Source organism: Fusarium graminearum, chromosome 1, assembly GCF_000240135.3.
Source record: "Fusarium graminearum PH-1 chromosome 1, whole genome shotgun sequence".
Taxonomy (NCBI): Eukaryota; Fungi; Ascomycota; class Sordariomycetes; order Hypocreales; family Nectriaceae; genus Fusarium; species Fusarium graminearum.
Genome location: NC_026474.1, coordinates 2,198,620 through 2,207,998, shown reverse-complemented (window position 1 = coordinate 2,207,998; position 9,379 = coordinate 2,198,620). Strand labels below are relative to the sequence as shown.

Genomic DNA, 9,379 nt, shown 5'->3' with positions numbered 1-9,379 from the left:
GAGTTCATAGTCTTGCGATTCGTCAAGGTAAGGATAACCCAACCCAACATACTTGTGCAAGACAGTAACTCACCAATGCCTTACAGGATCAATTCGATTCCTATCGCGAGTCCACTATCGGTGCTGCTTTCCTGACTCAAACCATCTCCCTCGATGAGAACACTACCGTCAAGTTCGAGATCTGGGATACCGCTGGCCAAGAACGCTACAAGTCTCTGGCTCCCATGTACTACCGAAATGCGAACTGCGCCGTCGTTGTATATGATATCACCCAATCGGTACGCTCACCAAGAAACAGCCATATTTATAGGACGAATACTGATCTTCCCTCAGGCATCGCTAGACAAGGCAAAGGCTTGGGTCAAGGAGCTACAGCGCCAAGCGAACGAGAACATCGTTATTGCCCTTGCAGGAAACAAGTTGGATTTGGTCACCGAGCAGCCCGACAAGCGAGCCATCTCCACTGCCGACGCTGAGGCTTACGCTCGTGAAGCTGGCCTTCTTTTCTTCGAGACTTCAGCCAAGACTGCTGAGAACGTCCAGACTCTTTTCACAGCCATCGCCAAGAAGCTTCCTCTGGACCAGGCCGGTCCACGACACGCTCGCCCTGGCCAACGACCAGGAGTCAGTCTGGCTCCTGAGAACTCCAACACCAACGTCAGCGGCCCTTGCAGTTGCTAAATTAGCCCCGAGCTTGAAGCATTGATTTTTAGACACAACCTTTCATCGCGCCTACGCAAACATCACCTAACCCTTCAACGTGAGTCTATGCATGACAATCTGTCCTGCACGAACTCTGGGGTAAATGAATGAGCTGCGGCGTGTCATATAATTTATTGGAGTCTTTGGTTTTGGAGGAATCAGTTCAGTCCATACTTTTTAATACCGAACTTGAATTTTGTTGCTTGGTAGTATGGGTGGTCCGTATGCTTGAAGTTGCTGGAGCTCGGCACTTGAGCATGCCAGAGGATATAGAGTGGCTCATGAGATGAATCGACACGGGGGCATGTATGAGGCGCTCTGCAGCATTTCCTTTCCTGCGCAGCTCCTTAATAGACGGCTGTTATTAGATGATTTACGTAACTATGTTTCTATACTGTTTATGTGATGTTTCTGGAGAACCAAGTGACGACAGACAAAAGCTGATCAAGTACGGGAATGCAGTCATGTGAATTTTTAAACATCAGCTTGAAACTGCTCACTATTGAAGCCTGCAATATGTCCCATAGACCTAATGTGAATTAACTATCTTTTCTCTGGTCTCTGATTTTTTTATTTATTTACTTTGTAAGGCCGTTCGATGGTTTGGCATGCAAAACTTAATACTTACTTTTCCCTTGCCCTGCGACCTGGGGTCATAGAAGGTCCAAAGATCTTTCTTTGTAAGGCCATGGTGAGGTGTATCTCTGAAATCCTGACGCCTCATTGTAGAGTATCATGAATTTGTTTCTCTTACCACGAAATTCAAAATAGTAGAATGACAGCAGAAATTTCTAGGCCTAATATAGTAGGTACAAATCGAAGTAAATTTTGCTACAAAAATATTAGTATTGCCTATTGGAGTTTTGTTTTATCATGCCAAAATTCTTGTAGTTGATAAGGTAGTTGCGTCACCCGGTTCCTGCCGCTGGGCTAACATCTAGCTCCATGCGGAACCGGGAGCTGGCTTTTACCGAACTTTTACCCTGAGCGTTTTTGAACCAGCTCTCAACTCCATCAAACCGATATACAACTGCATCGCGAACTGCGCCCTGTTCGCCATCGCAATCACTCAATGTTGCGAACTTCGCTTCAGTCTGTGAGGGCTTTTGGCGGTAGGCCCGTTGTGGCCGCTGCTGCCCGCCAATGGCCCATTGCGGCTACGCGGACTGCCTCTCTTGCTGGCCAGGTAAGCTTTCCTAACAACGTCACACTTCGTCTTAGTAGCGTGTATGTGTAGCAATTAACTGACTGTGCTCCTACTTAGCGGTTTTATGCTGTCGACAAGAAGCCCGAGCTCGATCCTCTTAAGCAACCGGTATTGCCAACTTCCCAGACTATCACATCCGAGAGAATCCACGAGACCACTATCGACGATGTCGGCGAGACCAAGGCTATTATTGGAGAGGTTCCCAGAACACCCCCTCCCCCTCCTCCCGCACCTAAGAAGAAGGGCTTCTTCCGAAGACTGAAGAACTTTGTCTTCACCCTTCTCGTCCTTGGTGTAGTTGGCTTCGCTGGAGGTGTCTGGTACTCTCGTGTTAGCGATAACTTCCACGACTTTTTCACTGAATACGTCCCATTCGCCGAGCAGGCTGTCCTTTACCTCGAGGAGATGGATTATAAGAAGCGATTCCCTAACGTCACCGGCCGATCCAAGACCCAGGCTACTGAGGATGCCGTCAGAGTCCCTGCTCAGAGTGGTGCTTCATGGAGAGTTGCTGAGGCCGAGCGTCACTCAAGTGCTGGCCCTGTTGCATCCGCTGCCAAGAAGGTTAAGGAGACAGTCAAGCCCAAGCCCAAGCCCAAGGCTCCCGCCGTGGAGGCCAAGGCTGTTGCGAAGGAGGAACCCGCTCCCGCCCCCAAATCCAACACCGATTTCAAGGCTCCCGAAGTTAACGAGCCCTCCAAGATGCCTCCTCTGAAGCCCATTGACCTACTATCACTTGAGCATGCCAGAGAGCCTGTTGTCCAGGACCTCGTCCACATGGTCAATGACCTTATTCTGGTCATCAACGCTGACGGTGCTCACGGCAAGTATGGCACCTCCGTAGACAAGGCCAAGAGTGAAATCGCCAAGGTTGGAGAGAAGCTTAAGGGTATGAAGGGCGAGTTCGAGAGGAAGGCTGCTTTGCAAGTCAGGGAAAAGATCGAGGAGTTCGACAAGGCCGCCACTGACCTAATTGACCGCGTTGAGAATACCATGATTAACCAGGAGAACCAATGGCGACAGGACTTTGAGGATGAGATGAAGAAGGTCCGAGAAAACTACGAGGGCCGAGTAAGCGTTCTTCTGGAGCGTGAGAAGAAGGTCAACGAAGAGAAGCTTCAAAACCAGCTCGCCCAGCAGGCTTTGGCCCTCAAGAAGGAGTTCACCAAGGATATCGAGAAGCAGGTTGAGCAGGAGCGTGAGAGCCGCCTGGGCAAGCTGAACGCTTTGTCTTCTGCTGTTGGAGAGCTTGAGAAGCTCACCACCGGTTGGAACGAAGTTCTCGACACCAACCTCAAGACTCAGCAACTACACGTCGCTGTCGAGGCTGTCCGAGCCAGCCTTGAAGATGACCAGCACCCCCGCCCCTTTATCCGCGAACTGGTTGCCCTCCGTGAGATCGCTTCTGACGATCCTGTTGTCAACGCCGCCATTGCCTCAGTTAACCCTGCGGCCTACCAGCGCGGCATCTCTACCTCTTCCCAGCTGATTGACCGTTTCCGCCGTGTTGCTAACGAGGTCCGAAAGGCTTCGCTGCTACCCGACGAGGCCGGTGTTGCCAGCCACGCCTCCAGCTGGGTCCTCAGCCACGTTATGTTCAAGAAGCAGGGTCTTGCTGACGGTAACGATGTGGAGAGCATTCTTACCCGAACCCAAACATATCTGGAAGAGGGTGATCTGGATTCTGCGGCACGAGAAATTAACGGTTTGGATGGATGGGCCAAGACTTTGAGTAAGGATTGGCTGGGTGAGGTTCGCAAGGTGTTGGAGGTTCAGCAGGCTCTTGACGTAAGTTCGAATCCTTGTTTTCCACAGCTTCACTTTACTAACATACTTCACAGGTGATTGCCACAGAGGCCCGTCTGCAGAGTCTTCGTGTGGATTAAAAAAAAAAAGGGATGTCTCATTTGTTGTGTATAATTGGATCCCAGTGTCGTCGTGTCTAGAGAGCCGGACGGCCGTGTATTAGATAGCAATAGACGATAAGGGTGCGGTTACCATATTTTGCTTGTTCATTGTTGACAAGATCATCATCAAATCCCATACTTAATCGCTGTCTGCTGATCAATATCGAATGGTCCTGCGTCAGGTGTCAAGCGCTGGGTGCTACCTATTTTCAAGATACCTAACTACAACCTGAATCTATTTATAAGAAAAATGAATAGAAATACCGCTGCTGTCTCATGAGTCTAGCCTTTTATACCCAGTACCCCAGATCGCTTCATAGTGTTTTTTTTCTACATTTAATAGGTTTGAGGGCGGAATTTCCAAGGTAAAAAGCTGGCGTATTCTGCCATAGAATTAGGTGTGTTACCTACTATCTAGCGATTTAAACTCCTGCTCCTCGTCACGAAAATTGTGAAATTTAATTGAGCTTTATTCAAGCTCAACGTATTGCCTTTGGATCAATGCTTTCTCACAATGTCCTTTCCGCTACGAAGCGGAATCATCAGTGTCACTCCATTAGAGGCTATTTGACAACGTATGTGATGGCTACACGAAGGAGCATTGGCACCGCATCTCGAGACTACAATGAAGCGCTTAAGTTGCTGTCTACACTCTATTCAAATCGTCAGATTACCAATTTATTCGACAAGCCCAACGCAAAAAATGCCTCACCCAAGCCAGTCAAAGACTTGAATGCGCTGGCTATTCCTGAGATGCGCGAATGGCTTCGGCGCGCTGGCTATGAACCAAAGGATCTCGCTCGCCTTAAGCACATTCACATAGCAGGCACAAAGGGCAAAGGATCTGTGAGTGCGTTTGCAACGGGGATGCTACGACAGTATGAAACTGTCGGGACATATACGAGCCCGCATCTCGTAAGCCCCCGCGAGCGCATCGCTATCCAGGGAGAGCAGGTTTCTCAAGCCCTATTCGCAGATGCTTTCTTTGAGCTTTGGGAGCGATTGTCCGACGCGGCTAAGAAGGAAGGACAAACTATTACGGACGCCAATGGGCCTAACTCCAAACCCTTCTTCTTCCGTTTCATGACGCTTCTCGCCTGGCACATTTTCTTGAGTGAAAAGGTCGACAGCGTTGTTCTCGAATGCGGGATTGGGGGCGAATATGACGCCACGAATGTGGTCCCCCTAGAGGCTGTCTCTGCAGCTGTCATCTCGCAATTGGGCATAGATCATGTTGCGATGCTGGGTAATACAGTTGAGAAGATCTCATGGCACAAGGCAGGCATTCTCAAACCAGGCATTCGTGGTTTTGTGCGCCGTATCGATGAGAAGCCCCGTGTGAGAAAGATCCTTCAAAAAAGAGCGACAGAGAAGGGCGCTGAGCTTATAGAGCTTGCTGACGCCGATGTTGAACGGTGGGGAGGTGTGGCTGGAAGACTGCCAGGCGACTTCCAGAAGTATAACCAAGCTCTCGCTGTTCTTGCTGTACGTCAACATCTGGGCATGGACATTGAGCCGACGACGGCTTTGCTGAACCTCCCCGACAAAATGATCACTGGACTCAAAGAGGCAAGCCTCAGGGGACGTTGTGAGATAATCCAGCAGGGTCATATCAAGTGGCATCTTGATGGTGCGCATACCGAAGACAGCATGCAAGAGGTTGCAAAATGGTTCGCTGCCAGCATTGGCAAAAAAGAAACAGCAATACTAGTGTTCAACCAACAGGAGCGGGATGCATCACAGCTTTTGGAAGTTTTGCTCAAAACTATTGAAGAAGTTACCGGGCGGATTAATGTTTTTAGACATGCATTCTTTACAAGAAACGATCAGGAGAAAGCATCTAATGGCAAAGCTAGAGACTTGAAAGTACAGACAAGAGCTGCAGAGTCAATGGGCGATTGGGTAGCCGGGTGTCACATCACGGTGGTTGACAATGTTCAAGAAACAGTTGCCGATGCAAGACAAGTCGCTGGGCCAAATCAAAAGGTTTTGGTAACAGGGAGCATGCATCTTGTGGGGGGTATATTACGAGCCTTAGAGCCTGAGGGTCTATTGTAAATATTTTCCTTCTATACGCCCATGCAAATGCAATGTCTCGGCTTCCATCATGTATCATAGAGCATCGGCTTTCTCCAGTATTCCAAGCGCACCGCCAACAAGATGCAAGCTGCCTGTTATAAGTGCTTGGACCGTCTCGCCCTCTGGAAGATCTTCTCCAATATGTCGAGCGTAGTCGATGGATTGCTCGATGGTAGGCATGACTTTAACAGTAGCACTAGGATCCAGAGCTGTCCACTTCTTAGCGAAGCGCTGCTGGACTATCATCTTGTCAATCTCGGCAGGGTCAAACTGGTGGTTGACAAAGTCACGCTTGTAGCCTGACTCGGCATATGTGACGTTTGTGCAAAAGATGACATGGTCAAAGGCGGGCTGGCCATCACGTTTGGTTGCTTTGAAAACGGATTCGAGGAACTCAGTGGCCTCGGAGCGGCCTTGTTGGTTGAAGATCATAACGCGAGGGCCGTTGCTAAAAACGTGTTAGCTAGTAATCGAAGTTTGGTGGTATACAATAACTTACCGTCCTGAAGTCTCATCTTTGAACCATTTAGAGCACATCTTCAAACTGTCAGAGGTATGAGCACCGTCAACGTGCCAAGTCACATTGTCCTCCTTCTTGACCTCGCATCGACCTCTCCACACAACTCTTTCAAGACCATCTACAAATTCCTTTGGTAGAGGTTCCGAACGTTGCGGGAGAGCAATGCCAATATTTTTCAGTGCTATTTCAGCAAGAGCAACAGCTAGTGTGGCATTTCGCTTCTGGAAGGCGGCGTCTGGTCGAATCTTGACAGCGCTGAGTCGAGGATCAATGTCGAGGACTTTCAGATCCACTTTCTTCTCCTCGGCTCTCTTTCTAAGAACCTCATCTGCATCTGGCACTTGCTCAATTGTAAAAGCCGCGCTGCCTGTCTTCATGATACCTGCTTTGTGCCATGCAATCTTGGCTACAGTGTCACCCAATGCGAAAACATGGTCAATACCAAGTGTGCTGATCCCTGAAGCTACCGGATTCTCAACAACGTTGGTGGCATCGAATTCACCTCCGATTCCTGTCTCATACACAGCAACGTCGATACCCTCTTGGAGAAAGACGTGCCAGCTCATTAAGGTTAGGTAGCGAGCATAAATTGGTCGAGGGGGCATGAGTTTGTCTGCGTCATCCTTTGGCGCTACTTCTAGACGGTCCCAGACCTCAAAGAAGTACTTGACAAAAAGTTCTTCTGAAATAGGGGTTGAGTTGATACGGATGCGCTCGCGGACAGCTATGAGGTGAGGGGATATGAAGAGGCCTGTTTTGCGGGGTGTGCCTCTTACGTGCTGATATTGAGAGAGGATGGAGTCGACAAATGCGCAAGTACTTCCTTTGCCTTTGGTTCCTGCCACATGAACGATGTTGAGTTTGTTCAAATCAGATGGCTGAGATATTATGAGTATGATTCATATTCAATGTCTTGGGTCAGTTGGTCTTACAGTGTATCCGATTCGATGAAGATATGTCTTCATCTCTTGGATTGATACAGCATTGGGCTTTATACCAGCCTTCCTGCGAGCTTCGACTATATCGAAAGGCGTCTGAAGGGAATTGAGCGCATCGATAGCGTCCTGATTACAAGGTTAGACACCTTGTCTCTGTCTTGTGTAAGCAATCGCGACGTACATTGTAGCAACGCCCGGATGAAGCCATGGTGGATAGAAATGCTCTTTGAACTACTGAAAAGCTGAAGGGTTGCCTGAAGGTTCTCCAAGAGACATGACGCATCGAAATCACGATGTCTTCAAGTGTTGGAGTGAGGTTGTTTTGGTTGATGGTGTCGCAGAAAGCTCGGGTAATTCGCTCGTGATGTGTGAGGCAAGTGTAGGGTGAGAGTTGAATGAGTTCAGTTTCGAAGAGTTTAATATTTTTGATGCTTGAGTATTCGACTTTGATCGATTGAAACTCTTGACATAATTGCTTGATCTGGTCAATTGAGAGTTTACTCTCCTAGTGAAGCGATGTCATCGCCTTCTTTGCTCGGTGTGTAACCCGCTACTAGTGACGGTCTTTCGGAGACAAATGCCGCTGATAAGAGTCATGATGGCTTAGAGAATGAGAACAACTCATGTAAAAGGCGAATAAAACATGCCTATAGATTGTTGTGTTCCTATCACCAAAATCCAAAAAGATGGAGTGTTCAAAGCATTTTCTGAGACGCCAACAAGATGCCTGATTAAACGTTACTGCCAACACTCGGCTCACATCCGATGGCCCGGACCGATCATCCGATGTTATAATCCTCGACCTCACCCTCCCGCTCCAACACCCATTTTCTCATACCTTCCTGGAACGATGCGATAAAGTCATTGTCAAATCTCTTTCCACTATCGGCCCATGCTATCCGTGCTCGCCAAGTGAGCCAATTCCTTGCCATGACGCCCTCAGGCGCTCTGATGATGCCTGTGGCCAAATCGACGACATGATGGTCATCTGATGGTCTTCGATCGCTGTGAGAATAGAAGACTGTGGCGCCGCAAGTACCACAGAAAGATCGCACAACACTGTCTGATGATTTGAAAGTCTTGGCTGTGCCGATGAGAAGATCATCTTTGATACGAGGCTCACAGACTGACAGAGGGATGAATGTCCATCCAACTACGTGAGTACCGTTGCTGAGTCGACAGTCATCGCATGCATCAAAAGTGGCCAACCACTTTTTTTCGTCTCTGTGAGAAACAAATTGGGAATAGTATTTGTCTTCCCTGACTTCCTGGTTTGGACGAGGGATAGTGAATGAGACGCCCTTGCAGTGACACTCGACACGTAGACGCTCCTCACCATTTTCTCCAACTTCGGGCTGCGATTCAACAGTTTTGGCCTCAGGACTATCGCGTGAAGGATTCCAATCAATGAAAGCCTTTCCTTTCATGTGTGTCAACATTTCAGCGATACCCCCGTCTTTGGTCGATTCGCTGAAAATGTGCTTGCACGTATCAAAGGAGTCTGAACTATCTATAAAGATGGACGTGGAAACCGTCCAGTACTCGTTTTCGGGTGGTCCAGTCGAGGCGATGTGGGAGCCGCATGTTGGGCAGAAAATCCATGGCCAGGAATTGGCACCAAGGGGGTAGCTTGCCATGCTGTTTCGAGTAGACGGTTCAACGAACTTGGGCTTTACGCCGTCTGGAAGCGTTGCGTGAAAGACACATGGTGCTCCTGACGAGTATCTGCAGAGGCTGCAGTGACAGAGGTGAGTGAGAAGAGGAAGCTCAGAAACTGGCACATCGACCGTGAAGTGGACAGAGCCACAATAGCATTTCGCTTCAAGAGTTTTGGTGTTGGGCTCTGCCATGGCTGTAATAAATAGTATGTTCTGTATATAGAACTTTGTGTAAGTGGAGGAGTCAAATTGTAAGAAGTGAGTTGAGGAAGTAATGTTATGGGATGAGTTAACTATCTTTATGAAACTTGTTGGGCTTTATAAGCGGCCTACAACTGCGGGGATGTCAATACCTATAGGCAGGAATT

At 48.6% G+C, this 9,379-nt stretch overlaps 6 protein-coding genes across 6 annotated transcripts in view; 3 read left to right on the top strand and 3 right to left on the bottom strand.

Annotated features, from left to right (window-relative positions):
* FGSG_11808 (GTP-binding protein ypt5) overlaps window positions 1–681 on the top strand; it is a gene marked incomplete at both ends in the record, with an annotated part of 1,353 nt that extends 672 nt beyond the window's left edge. Inside the window, 2 exons of the mRNA XM_011318085.1 lie at window positions 87–278; window positions 334–681. Coding sequence (XP_011316387.1) covers window positions 87–278; window positions 334–681 — 540 coding nt within the window. The remainder of the gene's footprint in view (window positions 1–86; window positions 279–333) is intronic.
* A 184-nt stretch (window positions 682–865) lies between these two features.
* FGSG_00687 (uncharacterized protein) lies at window positions 866–1,426 on the bottom strand (the record flags this gene model as incomplete). The annotated part of the gene is made up of 3 exons (XM_011318084.1): window positions 866–1,060; window positions 1,203–1,211; window positions 1,331–1,426. 3 exons carry the CDS (start codon window positions 1,424–1,426, stop codon window positions 866–868), a joined length of 300 nt encoding a protein of 99 aa, XP_011316386.1.
* Window positions 1,427–1,722: 296 nt separating this feature from the next.
* FGSG_00686 (uncharacterized protein) lies at window positions 1,723–4,039 on the top strand. The gene is made up of 3 exons (XM_011318083.1): window positions 1,723–1,888; window positions 1,967–3,697; window positions 3,751–4,039. Exons 1-3 carry the CDS (start codon window positions 1,775–1,777, stop codon window positions 3,793–3,795), a joined length of 1,890 nt encoding a protein of 629 aa, XP_011316385.1. The 5' UTR covers window positions 1,723–1,774; the 3' UTR covers window positions 3,796–4,039.
* Window positions 4,040–4,317: 278 nt separating this feature from the next.
* Window positions 4,318–5,874, top strand: FGSG_00685 (uncharacterized protein; the record flags this gene model as incomplete). Its single annotated transcript, XM_011318082.1, has 1 exon — window positions 4,318–5,874. The coding sequence occupies one exon, from the start codon at window positions 4,318–4,320 to the stop codon at window positions 5,872–5,874; it is 1,557 nt and encodes a 518-aa protein (XP_011316384.1).
* A 54-nt stretch (window positions 5,875–5,928) lies between these two features.
* FGSG_00684 (folylpolyglutamate synthase) lies at window positions 5,929–7,561 on the bottom strand (the record flags this gene model as incomplete). Its single annotated transcript, XM_011318081.1, has 4 exons — window positions 5,929–6,343; window positions 6,395–7,293; window positions 7,348–7,479; window positions 7,535–7,561. The coding sequence occupies 4 exons, from the start codon at window positions 7,559–7,561 to the stop codon at window positions 5,929–5,931; spliced, it is 1,473 nt and encodes a 490-aa protein (XP_011316383.1).
* A 571-nt stretch (window positions 7,562–8,132) lies between these two features.
* FGSG_00683 (uncharacterized protein) lies at window positions 8,133–9,203 on the bottom strand (the record flags this gene model as incomplete). The annotated part of the gene is made up of 1 exon (XM_011318080.1): window positions 8,133–9,203. The coding sequence occupies one exon, from the start codon at window positions 9,201–9,203 to the stop codon at window positions 8,133–8,135; it is 1,071 nt and encodes a 356-aa protein (XP_011316382.1).
* Window positions 9,204–9,379: the final 176 nt, after the last annotated feature.

Excerpts from the sequence above, each read along its gene's own strand:
- FGSG_00686 (XM_011318083.1), top strand. The coding sequence starts at position 1,775 with ATGTTGCGAACTTCGCTTCAGTCTGTGAGGGCTTTTGGCGGTAGGCCC. Across the intron at positions 1,889-1,966 it reads CTGCCTCTCTTGCTGGCCAG|CGGTTTTATGCTGTCGACAA; the intron begins GTAAGCTTTCCT and ends GCTCCTACTTAG. Across the intron at positions 3,698-3,750 it reads AGGTTCAGCAGGCTCTTGAC|GTGATTGCCACAGAGGCCCG; the intron begins GTAAGTTCGAAT and ends CATACTTCACAG.